General features: G+C 43.6%; 1 protein-coding gene and 1 pseudogene across 2 annotated transcripts; one reads left to right on the forward strand and one right to left on the reverse strand.

Annotated features, from left to right (window-relative positions):
• Positions 1 to 1697: 1697 nt before the first annotated feature.
• anxa3b (annexin A3b) lies at positions 1698 to 4559 on the reverse strand (the record flags this gene model as incomplete). The annotated part of the gene is made up of 13 exons (XM_080529560.1): positions 1698 to 1757; positions 2002 to 2124; positions 2294 to 2352; positions 2480 to 2575; positions 2685 to 2778; positions 3034 to 3090; positions 3192 to 3271; positions 3359 to 3449; positions 3571 to 3684; positions 3791 to 3885; positions 4155 to 4242; positions 4339 to 4386; positions 4545 to 4559. 13 exons carry the CDS (start codon positions 4557 to 4559, stop codon positions 1698 to 1700), a joined length of 1020 nt encoding a protein of 339 aa, XP_080385686.1.
• A 1229-nt stretch (positions 4560 to 5788) lies between these two features.
• Positions 5789 to 18094, forward strand: LOC308156206 (glycosylphosphatidylinositol anchor attachment 1 protein-like; annotated as a pseudogene). The gene is made up of 9 exons: positions 5789 to 5870; positions 7469 to 7570; positions 8028 to 8224; positions 8504 to 8700; positions 8957 to 9110; positions 9749 to 9814; positions 9991 to 10193; positions 17222 to 17384; positions 17851 to 18094. The product of its transcript is annotated as a glycosylphosphatidylinositol anchor attachment 1 protein-like (transcript).
• The last annotated feature ends 4080 nt before the right edge of the window (positions 18095 to 22174 follow it).

Genomic DNA, 22174 nt, shown 5'->3' on the forward strand with positions numbered 1-22174 from the left:
TCAGAGAATTGGGTAAATCATCTACTGTTCCACACATTCATGTTCCACATCATCTACTGTTCCACAGAGTCAGACAGATTCTCAACTGTTTTAGGGATTAGACTGAGATAAAACAGGGACTCAATAATAACTAATAACCACTTTCTCTGATATGGAGGAACTGTCAGTCATCATGAGCCTACCCAACGCAAGTCTCACAGACATGTACACCACTGTACTGGTATAAGCTAGTACTATCCAGTGCAATGGGATGCATTGGTGACTGTATTTTACATGCATTATTATTTGCAGGAACAATTACATTTTTTGTGGTTCATTTAGTGCATACAATTACCCCAACGGTCAAGAGAATGCATAGGGCATACCAGCCTTGTATATACAGAATAACTTTAGCAGATATTCTCATTTGGCCAAAGAGAACACTCCCTCCCTTCATCACGTCACAGCACAGCACCTCTTATCAAACCATTGATACGTTACTGCCACCCTCTGGTAGAGAGACTGCATGGCAGTCAATAAATGTTTTTTTTTATTATTACTAAACATATCAAAACAGGTGAAACAAACAAACAACTCATGATCTAATAGTTCCACAAAGGACAAAAAGGTTTATGCATAATTCTTTAATAAAACAAACAAAACAATGGAGGCTAAAACATTTTCTCAAATGTCCTCCTGATTGATACCTTCAATGTTTTGTAACCGAAATATGTTGTATGTAAATCACAGGAATGGAGATGTATGTATGAGGGAATTCTCAATAGGACACTGGCTGCAAGAATCCTGGAATACTGGTACAGTATGCAGGCTGGCTGCAAACATAGACATGGCATAACGTTACACGTTCCATTGTAAAACAGTGTGAACATTAAATCAAGACACAAGAGCTGTTTCTCAGGGAAGCAGTTTGTTACTGTGTTTACTAAGTTGGTTGATGCCGACTGCACAGTAGATAGTGCAGCATTCATTCACTTTGTTAGTCTATGATCCTTCAGTGAGAGCATCCTCCTTGTTAAGCTTAGAGGGCTCATTGTGTGTCGTCCTCAGCACAGATCCTCAGCAGAGATTTGCCATAGCTTCCAGATGTCTCTGACTACAATTCAAAATAGAAGATGCATTTCTTACATGAGCAGGCAGGCCATGATGAATGAAAACAATTACTTTCAACAAGCACGTTCTTGCAGTTGAATAACAACCAACCAAAAACTTAAATTACGGTATATGTTAATAATTTGATAGATCATGACTATTGTTTTTGAGACTGTTTAAGACATAGGCAATAAGGAGTAAGGAGATATTTCATATATAACAATCAAAGCACTAATCAAGATTTCTGATCTAGACCTAACCTAACCCTTTACAACAGCAAGGCAAAGTTAAGAGTTAAGCTGTAAATAATACTGTTGTATAGTTTACATACTAATACACACAACCAAAACAATCGTCTTTTTTGATCTTTTAGAGAGATAGCGATTTTGATTGATAGCGATTTTGGAAACAAAAGGCACAAGTCAATTATGAACACAGCTCTGGGGACCACAAAAGTTAGATGCTGTTGTATGTGTTGCTGGGTTTGCTAGGTCGCTCAGAGAGACGCATGTGGCCATAACTTGTCATATACATGACATAAGGTATGATAACGATGCCAGTAGGGAGAAGCAGGCTGGGGGCAGGTGCATGGGGGCAAGGGGGCGGTGTCAGTCATCTCCTCCACAGACACTCTTCAGGCAGTCGCCATAGCTACCAGCCACATCCGACTGGTGAGAGAAGTAGCCAGAAATTGCCCAAAATCATAATATCAGGTCTGATTTGCATAAAATCACATACAGCCCCAGATTACACCGATTGTCTGATCAAATAATAATTCAAAGGATAGAGAAAGATTTGAATCCCAAACATCTGCAATTCAATGTAATTCATTGAAATTTGCATGAAGCTAACAATTTCATTGGTCAAAATGATCTCTATGGTACTGGGTCCAGCCCTATACTGTACACTCACCTCAATGCTAGAGTAAAGAGAATAGCCAAACAGCTTTCTGAACTCTGCCCTGATGTCCAGCATGTCAATCTCTGAGCGGCTGACCATTATCCTGGTCAGAGTGGACTCAGTGGTCCCCAAGCCCTAAACAAAACCAACAAAAACAGCAAAACCACTGGATTAACATTCCCTTCTCCACCAGTGGAACCCAATTGATTTGCAGGCCATACTGAAATAACATATGAACAGTTTCCCTGCAAATAACAAGCACACACACACCACACTACACTACACTACACTGCACGCTGCTCACCTTCATGCTTTTGTACAGCCTCTCAGCCAGGTAGGCAGGAACACTTTTTACACATTTCACTGGATAGACAGAAGTAGTTTAGGATTTGCAGAGAAGTACATGGAATGTGCCCTCTGAAAATGACATGTTTGAGAACAAAAAGTAATACAAGTTATATTTTGTGTGAAATGTATTAGTCCCTCTTACCAATGGCCACCAGCAGATCCTCTAGAGTTCCTGACATCTCACTCTCAATGCTCTCCTGTAGGGTCTTCTTGCTCAGGGCCTTGTACTCTACCAGCACTACATGGAGAGATTAGCTGATTAGCCCACAGTACCGTACTTCTTTACTGAATGCAGTTACAGTAGAAGGTTACGGTATGGCTGTCAGTGTTAAAGAGAGGCTACTAACTCTGTCTCAGCTGAGGTACGCTCCTGTGACACAGGATATCAATGAATTTGCTTTCATCTGTCCCCCACTTCTTCTCTCCTGCCTCATACAGGGCCTGGGGGGGAGAGAGAGGGAGAGAGAGAGAGAGAGAGAGAGAGAGAGAGAGAGAGAGAGAGAGAGAGAGAGAGAGAGAGAGAGAGAGGGAGAGAGAGAGAGAGAGGGAGAGAGAGAGGGAGAGAGAGAGGGAGAGAGAGAGAGAGAGAGAGAGAGAGAGAGAAAATAATTTGACAAGAACTATGCCTCACACTGAAATACTAATGGTTAGCAGTAGTAGAATGGTTATGAAAATGTGTAACCATATTCAATGTACCTTAGCGTCTGCTTTGGCTTTAGCCATGTCCACATTCGTAGTCTCATCTCTCTTTCCCTTCAATGACAGACACAGGACTGAAACAGCTGAACATTTATTCTCCAAAATGTAAAACAAAGAAGTTAAACCTATTCAACAGCCCCACCTCTATGACTTACCTCAGCCAAGATGAGTAGTGACTGAGCATAGTCCCCAGATACTTCTGACTTGAGGTCATGTATCAGCAATTTTCCAGTTTCTGTGATCAAATGCAATATCTTATAAACTATGCATTAACCAATAATACAATAATAACATTGTTATCAATAAGGAAGAGGATACTAACCAGCTAAATATGCATCAGACAAAGCCTTGATTTGGTGGTTGGATCTTGAGGCAAATATCTCTATCAATGTGCTGTCCGTGGTCCCAGCTCCCTGAGTGAAAAGACAGACAAACAAATGAAAACATAAGGTAAACGTAAGGTAACAAATACATTTAACTTAGATTCAACACTTCAAGATGATGGATAAACTAGTACAGAGCAGTGTCCCTTACTTTAATGGCTCTAATGACCTCATGACAGTCATAGACAGCAGGAGGGGTGACCAGTGCCACTAGCAAGTCCTCAAAATCACCCTGCGTGTCCCCTTCCAGGTCATCAACTAATGTCTGGAAGTCAAAGTAGAAGTGTCATCAACATGGGACAGAGTTGAACAATACTGAACTTCTCCATCTATCACACTATTACTGAGCAAGCAGGAATAGTTTGGTTTACCCTCCCTGTAGTTTCATGGTAGGCTTTACAGATGAGCTGACGCTGGGCGTTGCTTCTCTGGGTTAGAACATCAATCAAGGTACTCTCAGTGGTACCTAAGGGCATAAACACACATAAACATGTTCTGCACTCAATTCAATTCAATTCAATTCAACTTTATTCGCCATGTGCAGTGCACTAGGAACATGATTTGGTATTCAACCATGCTAAACAAGTCCTGTTATGTGAAAAGGAAACGCTGAGACTGAAAACTGCGAAGGAATGAACACTCTAGTCATGAGGATGTTAACATCTACACAGTGCTCCGTTCTTGGTCAGTATGTGAGGATCTTTGCCTTTGAGTAAAGTAGACTGACTTTCCTACCAATGCCCTCAATTGCATTCTTTAGAGCAGTAACATCTTCTGCTGCTTTGAAGCCTGGTTTTTCTTTAATGGTTCCTCGGACAGTGGACTGAAAAGTGAGAAAAAGATAACAGTCTTACAAAAGCTGATGAATGCCCATGACTATTACAATGATGTCTGATTGTATAATATAGTCATAGCCTACCGTTACTGTTAAAGAGGATGGTGAATCAAGAAGCAGGTCCAGGTCATCCTGAAAAGAAAATGTATACCTTCAAAGAATCATCTTTGACAAACTACTACACCAACAGTCAGAGCCATAAAGGATGTGATGTGGTACCTGTAGTGAGGGATATATGTCATTAGTAAGGCCTAAGATCTAAAACAAATAACCCAAGTAAAATGACTTACCCATACAGAAGTCATGGCAGTGCAGCAGTGTGGATATTCTAATGAAACTGGAAAAAGGAGGACACATTGTACAACTAATGTATTCTGATGTTATCTTCGTGATTGTGCATCTGCAAGTCACCTCAAAGTGTAAAATGTGTGCCAACAGTTTAGGGTGTGTTCAGACCCAGGGTGGCCAGGGCCAGGCCACTGTGGCTGTACATTTGCAACGTGGCTATACTGTTGTAGATAAGGTGGACATTAAACACAGATTAATCGTGTTATTGTAGGCTTACGCAGATGTATACGGTTTTCCATTTGATTTCACTGTTTGTGTTTAAGTGAGATACATACAATCGGTTTGGCAAGAAAGAGCGGATGCGATACTCCAACATTCCTATAGATGGCCGAGATAAAAGCGCACTCATCCCACTGCAGATGTTTAAAAACTAAGTTTTACTAAACTGTAGGCCTGTACGATTTGACATAGTTTAATGTACCATCGTAATATGTTAGCGTTATACTATACAGAATGTGCATTATAAGCTATATCGCCTTACCTGAGCAAGAGTTTTCTGTAGTTTCCAGTTACGCCTCACCTCTTTCACAACAGTAACAGAAACAGACAACGCCCATCACATCACATCAGTCATGGCATCGCCCGGGGGCGAATTTGCGGAACCTAGGATGGTTGGGGAAGCACTCGTGAAGAGCGTCTCGCCAGCCAATGAGGGGGCTCTTCACGAGTGCTTCGCCAACCAATCAGGTAGCGGTATTGCCCTACCTTCCCCTAACATCTCCTACCATCCTAGGTTCCGCAAATCCGCCGCCCGGGGGAAAGTCATCACATTTCCGACTCCTCCTCATTCTTGATCTGCAGATGGATGAATGAGGACCAAAGATAATTTGCAAAGTCACCGCAATGTAATCATGGTGCATGCTTGACCCAGTGTGCGCTCCGGCGTTCTCAGAGCAAATTTAATGAGCTGTGGCTCAGGAGGTAGAGCCGGCGTCTAATGATCGCAAGGTCGGCAGATCAGTGGTTCGAACCCCGGCTGGCCACATGTCGAGGTGTCCTTGGGCAAGACACTGAACCCCAAATTGCTCACCAGGAGCGGGCCGGCGCCTTGCATGGTAGCTTGCCGCCATTGGTGTGTGTGAATGGGTGAATGAGAGGTCATTGTAAAGCGCTTTGGAATAAGGCGCTATATAAGTGCAGTCCATTTACTATAGCGGAGCATTGTTTTAAATGGCCTCTCCCCCATATGGATTATAACAGATGGGCTGTGAACTCTGACAACAACCAGGCAGTGGGGCTTCTGCTCGGCCTCGCCCAGTACTTCAGAAGTAAGCACACTACACACACACACACACACACACACACACACACACACACACACACACACACACACACACACACACACACACACACACTGGAGCATGCTACATACGCAGAACATAGTAGACACTAGACACAGATGTATGTACACACAGGGGCGCCGCTAGAGATTCTGGGCCCCATGACAGAATATGATTTTGGGCCCCCCCACCTAAACCACCCATCAACCTAAACCCAGTTGAAGTTGATGAACTATTGATGCACTGCAAGAAATCCAATGATGGACATCTTTTGTAAATGTAATTTAAAATTACAGTTAATACAGGAATCAACAATTCAGCAAAGAAATCTCAACATTCTTTAACTTATTAAATTAAGACTTGAACAACACAAGGACAAAAGTATAATTAAATGAAGATTGGAACCCAATTATAAAAGTATAAATCACACAAAAAGTAAAAAATATAATTTTAATGGGGTGGTATTGTGTCTAAATAAATGTAGATCTTGTAAAGATCAGTTGGCCATAATACTGTCAGGATTAGATCAATGAAGAATTACAGCAGAGAGATATTTACTGACTCAGCATTGCTTGTTTCACAGAAAGACAAACGTGTCTTATACAAAAGGGAGCAACACAGACATGGTGCCAGCGAAATTGAATAGTGAAATGGGAAGATTTTTATTTTTACACTGCGGCAGTACTGTGGAATAGTATACCTGGAGAGCTAAAAACTATATCTAGCCTAATGCACAACGATTCAAGATAGGAGTAAAGAGATCAAATCAAATCAAAGCTAAACGCTGGGCCTTCTTAGTAGCAAAATCTTTAATAAGATCCTTGAAATCTAGTGATAAAGCCAACTTGCTGTGCGGCTGTCATTGTCCTTTGTTACTTCTTGCTCTTCTTCTTCTGCCTATTTACCTCTTAATTTTTTTAATTTTAATAAAAAAAACACTACCCCCCCACCTCTGCTCTCCTTAATTTTAGGCTTAAAACTTAAGGCTTAATTTTGTTAAACATAGAGAAACAAAAATCCAGTTTGTTTCTTTTGTGACTTTTTTTAAATAGGCAATTTTATAGTTTAATACATAGAATTATAATTTGAAGTCGGCTACATTAACGTCCTTATGACATTTTTTTTTTTTTTTTTTTTTTTTTTTTAAGATTCTCATGGGCCCCTGTCAGTGCTGGGCCCTTAGAATCGTCCTAACTTACCACCCCCTTAGCGGCGCCCCTGTGTACACACACACACATTTCCTCTTTCACCCACACACACACACATTTCCCCCTCGCACACTCATTTATAATTATAATTTTATAATTTTGCCATTTAGCAGACGCTTTTATCCAAAGCGACTTACAATTACGAATTACAGGGACATTCCCCCTGGAGTAACTGAGGGCTAAGTGCCTTACCCAAGGGCACACTAGTAGTGGTGTGGCTTCAGGCGGGATTTGAACTCACAACCTTCCGATCACAAGTCCAACTCACTATCCACTAGACCACCACTACCCCTTGGGGTACACAATATTTCATTCTCACAAGTGGGTATGAACTGATAAATGATCCTGAGACCTCTGATGTCGTCCCCCCCCCCCCAGGTCAGGTGTTCTGGGCCAAGGACATCATCTTCCTGGTGAATGAACATGATCTGATAGGCATGCAGGCCTGGCTGGAGGGCTACCACCACACCAACACCACTGGTGAGAACCGGGCCCCTCTAATCATGCTATATCCCTCAAAACCCATATTTTTAACAACGTTTGTTAAACGTTTTAATCTTTCACTATTTGTTGTTGTTGTTGTTGTTGTTTTTACTGACTGTGCTTTTTGCTTGACTTTTTATGTGTCTATCTATTCTTGTTCTCTCCACGGACTGTAGTGTCTGAGTACTCACAAAAGCGATATACAAAATAAATGCGTTATTATTGTGGGTTGTTGTTATAACATTAGACTATAATGCGTAAGTCACAGGAGGCAGTCAGACATGTATCATCAGGCACACTGTAATATGGATGTGTCACTCATCGTCCAGATGATGTGGGTCTAGTTCGTACCAAAGTGATCAATTCAGGAAGTGAATTAAAACTCAGGAACAGAACTTTTCCCGTAATTGATTTGTAATAGAGCTTTCTCTACCCCTCCCTCCTCCCTCCTCAGGGATGGACTGGTCACCACTGCAGGGGCGGGGAGGCTCCATCCAGGCGGCTCTCTCTCTGGAGCTGAGCAGCGACATGGTGACCAGCCTGGACCTGGTGCTGGAGGGCCTCAACGGCCAGCTGCCCAACCTGGACCTGGCCAACCTCTTCCACGCCTTCTGCCACAAGATAGGGCTGCTCTGCACCATCCAGGGCAAGGTACTGTACAGAACAAAGCCTGCTGTGTCTGAGGTGTGTGTGTGTGTGTGTGTGTGTGTGTGTGTCTAAGGTGTGTCTGAGGTGTGTCTGAGTTGTGTGTGTGTCTGAGCTTGTGTGAGAAATCAAGACAGATCTCCAGACATTTGGCTTTCAATATTGAGATTAAATAAATCAACACAACAGCACAATGTTTTTTTGTTTTAATAACAGAACCTGTGTGTGTGTGTGTGTGTGTGTGTGTGTGTGTGTGTGTGTGTGTGTGCGTGTGCTCCCGCGTAGCTCCAGAGGAACGACTGGGACAGCACGTCGGGCTACAGCCACGCAGCCGAGACCATGATGCTGATGGTGCTGAAGCAGGCCAGCGGGCGGCCCTGGGGCGACCACGGCCTCTTCCTCCGCTACCACATCGAGGCCGCCACCATCAGGGGCGTCAACAGCTTCAGCCAGTACAAGGTGGACGCCACCACCGTCGGCAGGTCAGGGACGTCCTCCCAATACGGGATGAACACAAACCAATTCCACTTTATTTATTTCACGCAATTCATACACAACAGCTTACGGAGGGGGGTGTATTTTGAACTTGAGGAGTGAGTTTACACTAGCCACGCTAACATCCTCTCTCTGTCTCTCTCTCTCTCTCTCTCTCTCTCTCTGTCTCTGTCTCTGTCTCTCTCTGTCTCTCTCTCTGTCTCTCTGTGTGTGTGTGTGTGTGTGTGTGTGTCCTCTCCCCAGGCTGCTGGAGGGAATGTTCCGGAAGCTGAACAACCTCCTGGAGCGTCTCCACCAGTCCTACTTCTTCTACCTGATGCCCTCGCTCTCGCGCTTCGTCTCCATCGGCTACTACATGCCCGCCTTCGGCCTGCTGGCCGTCATCCTGCTGCTCCGTGTATCCTCGCACTCCGGCTTAACTGATAGGGAGGGGGCGTGGTGGGGGGGGGGCGAGGCTCTTTGGCAGGGCTTTCAGTCATTTACACTGTTTTCGCTCCATTTCCATTCCAGTGATTCTTTTTTTTTTTTGTCATTCAAATACTTCACTAACCTGTCTATATCTCTCTTTTCTTTTCCTTTTTTTTAAAGGTTATTTTTTGAGTGAGGCAGTCCCACTCATATTTTTCATTTTATTGGATAGAGATTGTGAAGATAGACAGGAAAGTAAGGCTAAAGTAAGGAAAGTAAATGCTAGCAGCCTCGGGAATAAGCTTTGATAGTGAGACAGGTCAGGTGGTCAAGAATGTCTCCGCTCCTTACTCATGACCAGTCAGTCAGTCATGTATGTGTTGATGGTGCTGTAAGCGTAATGTCCACCTAATAATAATAATAATATAATAATAATAATAATAATATATGCCATTTAGCTGACACTTTTATCCAAAGCGACTTACATTGCAGTGAGTCCATACATTTTTTTGTATATATGGTTCCAGCAGGATTATTATTATTATTATTATTATTATTATTATTATTATTATTATTATTATTATTATACCCACCTAGCTGTTGTGACTGACCTTGACAGCAGTGCAGGCCTTAGACCTGTGGTGTCAGCTAGGAGCCCCGCCTCCAGGGACACAGGACGGCCTTGCAGAAAGGGGAGCCGGTCAGTTACATCCTCCTGTCTGTCTGTCTGTCTGTCTGTCTGTCCGTCCGTCTGATGCATTGTATGTCCTGAATTCATCCACAATGGTACACCATTTTAAGTCTGTTTTTTTACCCCTTCTAGTCTATTTAACTCTTCTCCCCCCCCCCCCCCCTCTCTCCTCCAGCAGCAGCAGGCTTCCAGCCCGGGGGTCCTGTCTATCCTCAACCTTGTGGTGATCAGTCACATGACCGGCGTGGCTCTCTACACCCTGCCCATCCGCTCCCAGGAGATGGCGGTGGAGCACTTCCCCGTGTCTGAGACAGAGGCCGTGGTCCTCACCGCCATCGCCATCTACACCGCCGGCCTGGCGCTGCCTCACAACACAGACAGGTATTAATGTCATCTGGTATCTTTATACTGTGACCTTAATGTTGAGGAACCAAAGCCAAAGAGTTTTACTCTTGTATACATTGGGATGTAATAGACTGACTTCACACACTTCCTGATAGAGCACGTCTGTGCCGTAATAGTACAACTGTTTAAAGATCTAGTAGTTGTTTCACATCCTCTGTTTCAGTACAACTGTTTAAAGATCTAGTAGTTGTTTCACATCCTCTGTTTCAGTACAACTGTTTAAAGATCTAGTAGTTGTTTCACATCCTCTGTTTCAGTACAACTGTTTAAAGATCTAGTAGTTGTTTCACATCCTCTGTTTCAGTACAACTGTTTAAAGATCTAGTAGTTGTTTCACATCCTCTGTTTCAGTACAACTGTTTAAAGATCTAGTAGTTGTTTCACATCCTCTGTTTCAGTACAACTGTTTAAAGATCTAGTAGTTGTTTCACATCCTCTGTTTCATAACCAGCTGGGATGTGCATTGCTGGTCTAGGAGGCCTTGTTGTCGGTCTATCTGGTCCAACCAGTGCTTTTACATTCATCATCGAGGTACAGCTTACCCTTTTTTTAGACATAGCTGAGTCAATCGATTTCATTTTGTGATGAAGTCATTTATTCGTTTTGCATAGTTATCGGTGAAGTAGGTTTCAAAGTCTGCATCCCCTTTTTACGCGTTAGCCGCTTGAAACTCAAACTGGGATGTGGCCAGATTTCTGTACAGCCTCCTCAGCCCAGTGGGCCTCCAGCGCAGCGACCGCTTCGTCCACCTTGGAGCGCAGGAACTGTGGAGACTCCAGCATGTGGAGCAGGTCAGAGTTGTCCATCTCCAGCAGCATGCCGGTGACCTTGGGAGCGATGCTGGGGTGCATGCTGTAGATAGATGAGAAGAGACGCTCACCTGGAGGGAGGGGGAGAATAAATATCAGTAACAGTAATTATACTAACCTAATGGGGGATTCATTGAAACAAACAAATAGACTCGCCTATCATTTGCTTGTTATTTATCTGCTCAAACAGGCGCTTCAGCCCAGTCTGGCGCTCCTCCTTGCCCTGGGCCAGGGCCACGTACAGGGGCTTGGTGGCCACGATGCGGCCGTTCATCTCGGTCACGGCCTTGGTGGCGTCCTCGGGGGAGGAGAAGCACACGAAGCCGAATCCCTTGCTGCGTCCGCCCTCCGTCATCACCTTTGCGCTGGTGATTGTTCCAAAGTGGGAGAACTCTTTGTGCAGCTGCTTGTCGTCCAAACAATCGTGCAAGTTCTTGACATAAAGATTGACACCCTGGTAGAGAGAAACTGTGTTTTACTAAGATGTTTTTCATGCCTCAAATACATCAACAATGCTTACCAAGATTATGTCATAATTACAAATTGGCAAGTTAAAAATGGTCAAATAACTTTAAGAGGAGAAACAGAAATTGGCAAAGAAACTTGCTGCAGCCAGAGAGAAGAGACAGAGGATCCAGCAAAAGAACACCCTGACTGAGTTTCTGGAGAATCCAGAGAGGTTAGTGGGGAAAAGAGTCAGCCACAATTGCTGTGAAGAAGGTGACCAAACTCCAGTGTGGTACCTGGGTACAGTACTACAAATGACTCTGTCCAAGCCTAGTGCCCTGAACACAGTGTACACAATTAAATACGATGTCGGTGACACTTGGGAGTTCCCCCTCTTAAAAGACTTTCAAATGGGAGACCTCAAATTAGTGGACAATTAGTATGCTGTTACCATAATTAGTAATCCTCCTGCTTCCTTTGTTTAATTATTATTTTTATGATCTAACCTCAAAAAAATGTCTGTTTGCGTTCTGAGTGAGTGAGTGAGTGAGTGAGTGAGTGAGTGAGTGAGTGAGTGTGTGTGTGTGTGTGTGTGTGTGTGTGTGTATGTCTGTATGTGTGTGTGTGTGTGTGTGTGTGTGTGTGTGTGTGTGTGTGTGTGTGTGTGTGTGTGTGTGTGTGTGTGTGTGTGAGAGAGAGAGAGAGTGAGTAAGAGTGATTTGGTGCTAATTGTTAAATAAAACATTATTTATTAACTTGATATTTGGCTTCTTCATTGGGTCTGCAATCTTTGCAAGCGCACTTTTCAATGCTCATTTGCATACCCAAATATGCTAATTTGCATATTTCTTATTACGTTATTTTATAAGTCAGTAACAATATTATCAAAATGTGCCCTTCAAAATGAAACAATAATGTTAGTAGAGGATTCAAATGTTGAGCTTACTTGTCACTAGTTACATATAACGAGTGCCTAGTTAGCATATTGTGTACTAATTAGCATATGTTTAATTAGCATATTCAAAAATTACTCGCATGGAATATAATATAAATTATTTTTGCATTATTATTCAAAATTTGATGTTGATTGGATATTCCTATCTTGAGATATTTAAGTTTATACATCTCAATAGTAGTACATTTATGCCATTTTACTGCCATTCTGGTGCCGTCTGAATAGGAGATTTACATTGCATGTCCAGCGACATTTTGACCGTCACAGCTGAACTTCAATCTGCAATATCTTGGGATTGGTAAGACATAAATACATGAATTAAATTGCATTGTTTCTGGAAGACTTTAATACATCACATGGTACAGACAGATAAACTCAGAAAACAAGTCTTATTTTATGCCCCTAACACCCTAATTATGAGCTTTCTTATACAGTATATGTTTGTTCATAACATGGGCGTCACCACCATATATTTTGGGGGGGACGTGTCCCCCCCACCTTTGAAACAAGGTCGTTTGGACCCCCCCACATTTGCCATCAAAAATATGTTGCATGACTGGTCAGCGTTATTTTCATTGCTTCACAATCAAATCCGTTCCACTTTATGAGTAGGGGATTGCCCATATCCAGAAGTCCACTCCGCGTTTTACTTCTGTTTTTAACACGGCAGCAGCAGAATCAGACACGCACGCAGATTCAAAACATTCAGACTGAGGCAAGATGATATTTAGATCATCCACCAAGATGGATATAAGGGAAAAAAATTCTAAGAAGAGAAAAGTAAGTCAAAGTCATCCAAGTTTTCCCGTGAGTGGCCAAACAGCAACATTGCGTTCTCCCAAGGTCAAACACAGCCAGCTTTTCTGATAAGAATGTTAGCACCTTTTGAGACATTCTCTGTATTAGCAATAGAATTCGCATAGCCTACTAGCAACCAAATACGAGCTAGATCAGCTATATGGCACTAGCAGTTTTGTTAGGCATTACTAGTGCGGTTAGACATGTTTAAATGCAGAACAGACACAGGCGAAATGTCATCAAAAGCACAGAATGGCGACAAACACCTCACAGTGCTTACCTGTCCTGTCATTATTGCATCTCCTGCCCGTGTTCATTGTCCTGAGCATTTGCACAATTTAATTTGGCCATTGCACCCACCCAAAGAATCAATTTTGCATCTGATTGCTTGAGCTAGGGTTAAAAAATAAGAAGAAAACACCTGTTCCATTTATTTTTCTATTTCTAAAATGCTTGTGATTGTATTTTTTGTATTGATGATTGTATTTCTATGTCAAATGTTCTATTAGAGAAAAACAATATGAACAAGTGCTCAATGCATCCCCATTTCTCCTGATATAGGTGGTTGAGAGTGAGAGTGAGTCAGAGGCAGGGGCAGCAGGCAGGGGCAGTGGAGACAGCTCTAATTCACTCTTTGATTTTGTTTGTTTGTTATAGTTGTATGTTCTGCAATGCACTGAAGAGGGCTAAGTTTGATTGTAATAGGCTCTGAGTAGCCTAGGTACATATTTTATGTTTCCTCATAACTTTTTATTCAATTTGTTGACTCAAAGTTACCTCATTCTTTTCTAATTCACTCTTTGATTCTTTTTGAATCTTCATATTTAATAAAGTACCTAAAAAGTGCCACGTGTCAGTGTCAGGCCTCTGTGAGTTAAACCAAAACATAATAGTAGTCAGTAATTGCAGACCATGCCAGCTCCAAGGAAAAACAAAGAAAGAGGGAGATTATTTTGGGTGTAAAACGCACCAGAATGCAGGAAATTGAATCTACTATTTAAAAAAATTCGGGGGGGGGACCCCCAGACCCCCCGAAAAAAAAGTGTCCCCCCCACATTCAAAAAGCTGCTGACGCCCATGCACACACCTGGTATCTGGTCCTGTGGCCCTGATTTATCTGCTCAAACTGGCGCTTCAGCACAGTCTGGCGCTCTCCTCTCTTCTGGGCACGGCCCACGTAGACCCGCCTCCCATTTATCTCCTGGCCGTTCAGCTCATCAACGGCCCTCTTGGCATCCTCATGCCTTTCGAAGTCGACAAATCCAAAACCCATGGATTTACCAGCGTCATCGGTCATGACACGGACACTCAGGACTGGTCCAAATCTTTCAAACCTCTCCTGAAGGCGTCGGTCGTCCATATCCTCTGCGAAGTTCTTGACGTACACGTTGGTGAACTCTCCGGCCCTGGATCCGAGTTCAGCCTCTCGTTCTTTGCGCGATTGGAAGTGTCCGACGAACACTTTTCTGCCGTTCAATAACGTGCCGTTGAGTCTCTTAATCGCTCTCTCAGCAGCCTCCTGGGTGTTATACTGCACAAAGCCATAGCCTTTAGTATTAGCATTCTCGTCAGACGCTACCTTGCAGGAAAGGATGCTCCCAAACTCCGAGAACGTGTCGTAGAGGTGCTTGCTGTCGAACGTCTCCACTAAATCCTTGACAAAGATGTTGCCGACCCCACTGTTCCTCCGAGAAGGGTCACGCTGAGACCACATGATGCGCATAGGTCTTCCGTTGACGACATCAAAGTTCATGGTGTCCAGGGCACGCTCTGCGTCAGCTTGCTGTTGAAAGTTGACATAGGCATACCCAAGAGATTGTCGTGTTAGCATGTCCCTGCACACCCTTGTAGAGACGATCGGGCCAGAAAGGCTGAATTTCTCATGCAGCATTTCCTCAGTGGTATCCCTGTGGAGATCTCCTACATACAAGGAGGCCATCCATTGAATAGCCGCACTAGTAGGATTCATGTCTTAAATTGCTTGTTGTTGAAAAGAACGAATAACGTTTATCTATCTAGCTCTTCACAGATGAATTGCAGGTAAATGAACGGCATGTGTACTCTAGCTGGATTCTATAACTCCAGCTGCATGTTCTACATGGTTGTCATCACTTCAGACATTGTGACCTCACAGTTACATTGTTGTACATTGTACATTGTCACAAGCTAAATTGTAGAGTTGACCTATTCAATTGTAGAGTTGATCTATATTAATCACAAATCAGTCTAGTTGAAATCAATCAGACTAGTTGAAATATGACTCAAAACTACCAAGTAGCAACTAATAGAAATTCATTAATATAATTAATTAAACTCATTTGTTTGTTCATTTTCTACAACAACTGTTCAACGTAGAAACATACAGCACATTGTCACATGTTTAAATAACGTTTTCTTATACATTATTTTGTATAGACATAAAGCTTCAGATTTCATATATTGCTTCTAGCTGTTTCCCTTTTTCTTTTCAGTAAAACTCTTTTATGGTTTATGGATACCCAAGTGTATCAAAGTTAGCATTTTGGTGGCAAAAATAACAGAACTGTCCCACCTCAATGCTTTGTAATATAACTACAGTAAACGGATAATAATAATAGTAATAATAACTTTTTATTTGTATAGCGTTTTTCCTGCAAACGTTGCAGCTCAAAGTGCTCCAATCATTATATAATCATAATTTAATTATTTAGTAATTTAAAGGCAATATTTTTAAAAAGATGGGTTTTTAGTCTTGACTTGAACATATTTCAAATGAGAATGCAGTCTCACCAAATCTCTTCTTTTGTGGTACACAGAGAAAACCAGCGTCAGAAGACCTGAGAGCTCTATTGGGCTGATATGCTAGCAAAAGGTCTTTCAGATATTCTGGTGCTATGCCAGTGAGAGCTTTATAAACAAGCAGAAGGATCTTGAAATCTATTCTGAACTTAACAGGAAGCCAGTGTAGAGTTTCTAAAATAGGAGCTATATGAGCTCATCTGCTTGGTGCTTGGTAAAGAAGGCTGTGTCAGCGCTGCTCCACAAGTGATGTGTTTTGTAGTCTCCATGATGTTGACTCAAGGTTTCATAGTGACGAAGGCTGTTAGTCTATGGTGTCTGTCGCTGGTCTGCATGATGAAGGTGAATGTTGGTCCCAATAGTGTTGGAGACTTTAGTTGGTGAGTTGAAGAGCTGTTTGTAAGGGAGAACCGATCAGACATCATTGGGGGGGGGGGGGGGGGGCAGTATTGATGTCTGTGCCTTCAGCCACCTACTCATCTACATAACACTTAATATGGATCCAGTCTGCCAAGTTAGTTAGTTTGGGCTCCTCATTCACTCCAATGATCCCACAATCACTAAATGCACTGTGGTAGCCGTTACATCCCCTCTGACGGCTGGCAGTGAAATGCTTTCATCTCTCTGGCTGCACTCCTCTTTTATTCCCATGTCCTCCCTTTCTCTCTCTCCCCCTCCTGGGAAACCATATTGCTATTGCAAAATGGAACAAAGATATGTTAATGAAATGAACCAAACGTCTTAAAGAGGCAATCAGGGAATCAAGGACAGACTTCAATCCACACTTCGGCTGTTAATCTAGGCACCGTCACTAACCGTTCTTAAAGTGCAGATTGAAGTGTGCCCTTGTCCATACATGACTCCCTCGGGGGTAGGGAACCAAATATGATTTATGTAATTTGGGTGAACTGTCCCTTTTAACAATAAGAATATTCGGAATTCTTGTAATGGGTTGATTCTCTCTCTCTCTCTCTCCCCTCTCTCTCTCTCCCCCCCCCCCCTCTCTCTCTCTCTCTCTCACTCTCTCTCTCTCTCCCCCCCTCTCTCTCACTCTCTCTCTCTCCCCCTCTCTCTCTCTCTCTCCCCCCCCCCTCTCTCTCTCCCACTCCCCCCTCTCTCTCTCTCCCCCTCCCCCCCTCTCTCTCTCTCTCCCCCCCCCCCCCCCCTCTCTCTCTCCCCCTTCCCCCCCTCTCTCTCTCTCCTCCTCCCCCCTGCAGGCTGGTGACGGGCGGGGGCACGGAGCAGGGCTGGCGGGTGCTGAAGCTGGTGGCCCTGCTGTACCTGGCTGGGCTGCACCGCCCTCATCAACTTCTCCCTGGGCTTCATCCTGGCGCTCACCCTGGTGCCCGCGGCCGCCTTCGTCACCCCGCACGTGCCCAAGTAATGTGATATGCATACGTACAAACACACGAGTTCCCACGTGTCCTTGAAAGTTTGTGAATTTGAGAAAAATAAATCAAGGTCTTAAACGTTTTTGAACATAGACATGGGTCATTGAAAGTGCTTGAATTCCCCCCTCTCTCTCTCTAAAAGAAAATCTATATATATATTTTTTTTTTTTTACTTAGCTCGTCAACTAGTTCTGTCTCAAACTATGCTGTGTTGGGTCCTTGAATTTGAGGGAATTGAGTCTTGAAAGGTGCTTGAAATTAATGTTACAGAAGGTGTGGGAACCCTGCAAACTCTCCTGCATACTCTCTCTCTCTCTCTCTCTCCCTCCCCCCCCCCCCCCTCCCCCTGGTGCCAGTCCTCAAGTGTTCCCTTACACACAGGATGTATTATTAGCAGGCTCCAGTCGTAATGTCTCTCCCTGCTAGGAGCGTGTAGTAACGTCTGTCTCCTCCAGGGCGTTGTCGGCGGTCGTCATGGTGCTGCTGAGCCCCGGCTTCACCCTCCTCTTCTGCGTCTTCATCTTCCAAGAGCTCCAGGAGACGCCCGTCTCCCTGACGGAGGGTTGGATGCTCTTCCTGTCCGTCATCTCCCAGGGCATCCTGGACCACTCCCTCTACGGCTCGTTCGTCTACCCTCTGCTGGCCCTGCTGGTGTACCCCTGTTGGTTGCTTTTCTGGAACATTCTCTTCTGGAAGTAGAAGCCCAGAGATCACTTCTTGTGGTCCCTGAACCAGCCTTAATAGGGGGTGGGGAGAGGGGGGGGAAAGATGCATTTAAAAACCTGAAAGAGGGTGGGCTTAACCCCCCCAAAAATGGAGTGAGTGAATCTCTCTTCCTCACACGCGCTCTTCATTCTCAAAAAGCATCAGAAGAGTAATCCGAGGAAGCGAGGAATAGAGGGGAAGCTGTTGGGACATACCCCCGTGGCGCTCTCTGAGGAAGGGGAGGTGGGTGGGGGAAGTTGCATCGATCAGGCTTGTGTGCGGATGATTTTGGAAAAGGTTGGTTTGGGGGGGGGGTGCATTGGATGGGATTGGTTGGGTTTGACAACAAGAGGAATGTGTCTGAACTGTTTTTGTTTTGATTGTTTCTTGGGTTATTATTATGCTATTGGGGCCTGAGTGAATGTTAAGCTAAATGGAGATGTACTCTACTGACAAGAAAGTAGAAAAGCTGACTCATCAAAAATAAGCCTGGATTTTCCTTCAGCGATGTTGATTGAACGGATCTGGCTACGGATGCCCCTCTGTAAAACGTCCATAACCACATCTACTGTACAGGGGAAGTGTCTTTTGCTTTTATGTTTTTATACTTGTTTGTTTTAATAATGTTATGTCCAATCCTATGTACACATACTAATTTATAAATGCTGTCAATAAAAACAAACGCTAATGCTACTAAAAAGTAGTGGCATTAACCATTTCCATGTTTGAATGGGTTTTTGCAAAGACGGATGATTCGATTAATGTATGTTTATTTAAGATAACACCGTTTTACAATATTATGCTCGGACAAAACATATGATGATCATTCCATCACTATCACAGTTCAGAGTGAAATATGGCAAGTGGAAAGAGTCAACATTACGAACTTAAAACATTATGTTCAAAAATAATACGACATCAAATAAAACATTATAAAAATAAAATCACTCTTACAACCCTGTAGCTGCTGCAGAAAGGCCTCTTCACCACCACTGCTCCTCAACAATTTGGCCAACCAATGACAGGCAAGCAGGGCCTGGTTTTACACAGCATTTTCAGCATTCAAACTATAAATCCCAAATTGACCCCTAGCCCCAACCCACTCCATAATTGTGTTGATTGAGTGTGTCGTCATTTTGGTTCTCCTAGCCTATTAGGGAGCAAGATGGAAACCTCTTATATATGGTCTCGACCAGGGTAATTGCCTGAGCGGATTTCCCTGGTCAGTCGCATTCAGACATATGCCGACCCTGGAAATTGCATGGAATCTACTGGGAAGGCTGCTATGTGTGAAAGGGGCTTTAGATGAACTCAAGTGCATAGCAGGGAGGAGCTAGGAATCCATTTGTCACTTTCACAGTTGACAGACTTTAAAAAAAAAAGACTTATTCTCTTCGTATATAATAAAAGAGGAAGGGAGATGCGATCCCCCCCCCCCCCCCCCCCCTCTGAAATAAATATTGGACCAGTCAACCTCGCACGCAACACCCCTCCCCGCCCCCCAGGGGGCCCCTTTAAAATAAATAACGGAGAACCAGGACCAAGTCTGCCCCCCAGAATTGAGGGCTATTGACGTTCATGTGAAACGCGGCCTCTCTCCGACTCTCGTTCTCGTTCTCTAAGCCTCTGCAGGAGTGGAGTTCCATGTCAGCCAGCCAACAGGCCCCTCAGTGCACACGGTCATGTCCATCTGGATGAGTGTGTGTATGATGCTGTCATACAATGTCAGTAGTGGTGTTAAGTTTAACCTAAGAACCAGTTAGGTAGGTAGGTAGGTGTGTATGTGTCTGTGTTACGTGTGTGAGTGTGCGTGCGATCTGCCGTCCGAGTTGTGAGACAGTCAGCTGCTAGGCACTCCCACGTTGGCCCGATCCTCTCTTCTTCCTTTCTCCTTAAACAAAAGAAGAAAAAAAAAGAGGAAATACCAGAGATGAATACTAGGGACCCAGGAGGTGTTTAGATGACTTGTACGAGGGACGAACACAACAGGGATGTACGGCCTTACAGCAGCGCTCCTCAGTCCTGCTCCTGGACCACTGACACCGTCTCATTCAACCTACTAAGGTTTAGGACCATGAGTGGATTCGTGGTTCAATCAGGTGTGATCTCACTAGGCTGGAAACCCAAACCTGGGCCCGCTGCTGCTGCTCTCTAGGACCAGGGGGGGTATTCCATCAACATCACTAAAGGAAAGTCCAGGCTTCATTTGATCAAGTCTCGTGAGATTGATCAAGAAATAAGCCCGGATTTTCCTTTAGCGATGTTGACGGAATACCCCCCAGCTGGTCCTGGAGAGGTATGTTGATGGAAGGATATTGATGGAATGCTCCCCAGGATCGAGGTTATCACTGGCCTGTGTGATGATGTTGTTGTTTCATCCCTATCCATACCTGTTGGATGCGGTTCTGCCTGCGTGGGTCGGGCCTGGCCGTGGAGCAGATCTCACAACCCGGCCGCGAAGCCTTGTTGATGAAGGTGCAGGAGGGACAGGCCCATTCTGTCTATTATATCCCAACCCTGACTTGTAATTCTCAACAACTTTGTCTCTGACTTGTTTGGAGAGTTCCTTGGTCTTCATGGCAGTGTTTGGTTGGTGGTTTGCTTAGGTGTTGCAGCCTCTGGGGCCTTTCAGAAAAGGTGTGTATATACTGACAGATCATGTGACATGGTCATGGATGTTTTCAAATAAAAATGTAAGAGAATCGTGAACGTACACACTGTATAAATCGCTGTTGTCTTGACTGATCTCCCAACACTGATGTCGCAACACTCCCTCTTAAGGAATCTGACACACACGTTCAAGTTAGCGCCCTCTATAAAAACATTTTTATAGGATTCTCAGCTTTAATTCAGTGTTTTCTTTTTTCAGATTGGTTTCATCTTTTAGGAATAACAAAATGTTTATACATAGCCCCCCTATTCCAGGGCACCAAAATGGGAAAATTATTGGAAAATCAGCTTGACAGGTGTTTCTGATTTGTCAGGTGTGTTCCCTCACATCATTTGAGCAGGCAGAGAGCTGTCAGTGCTTAGTTTGGATTCTAAGTCTTGCATTTGCCTGCTATTGGTGTCTGTCAACATGAGGACTAAAGAGATGTCAATGAAAGTCAAGAATGCCATTAGGCCTATGAGGCTGAAATATCAGGATGAAAAATATAATTAGAAACATAGCCAAAACCATAGAATTACCTAAATCAACAGTTTGGAACATCATTAAAAAAGAAAGAAAGAACTGATGAGCTAAGCAATTGCAAACAGGCTGGTAGGCCACGAAGACTTCTACCGTGGATGACTAAAGAATGCTCACCATAATTAAGTAAACCCCCAAAATAACTGTCCGGAACTCTCTCCAGGAGGGAGGCGTCTAGAATAGCGGTCACCAGCCAAACTACAGAGGAAAGGTGCAAACCACTAGGTATCCTCAAAAGGGATGATTAGATTACGGTTTTCTAAAAAGCGGGGTCTGGAAAATGGTCTTGTGGACAAATATTATCATGTACCAGAGTGGTGCAAGAATAAAAAAGGATCTACCCAAGATTTACAGCATACCATCTCATCTGTGGAACCTGGTGGAGGGGGTGTTATGGTTTGGGCATATATAGCTGCTACAAGAACTGGCTGACTTGTCATAATTGATGTTGTTATTGCTGACAGCAGCAGCAGAATGTATTATGAAGTGTACAGAAACATCTTGTCTGCTCAGGTACAAGCAAATGCCTCCAAATTCATTGGAAGACCCTTCATCATACAGTAAGACAAAGACCCCAAACATACTGCCACAACAACTGGGGAGTTTTTCAAGGCTAAAGGTTATTGACTGGCCATGTCAGTCTTCAGATTTAAATCCAATTGAACATGCATTTCATTTTCTGATAATATTTTAGCCCAAAAGACCTAAAAACAAACAACTGAAGATCGCAGCAATACAGGCCTGGCAGAGCATCACCAAAGAATAGTGGCTGGTGGGGTCAATGAGTTGCAGACTTAGGCAGTTATTGCATGCAAAGGATTGTTGACCAAATACTAGACACAAGTACCTTATTTGGACATGAAAAAGGGGAAGTATGTATGATT

This window comes from Nansenia antarctica (assembly GCF_963989245.1).
Source record: "Nansenia antarctica genome assembly, chromosome: 4".
NCBI lineage: Eukaryota > Metazoa > Chordata > Actinopteri > Argentiniformes > Microstomatidae > Nansenia > Nansenia antarctica.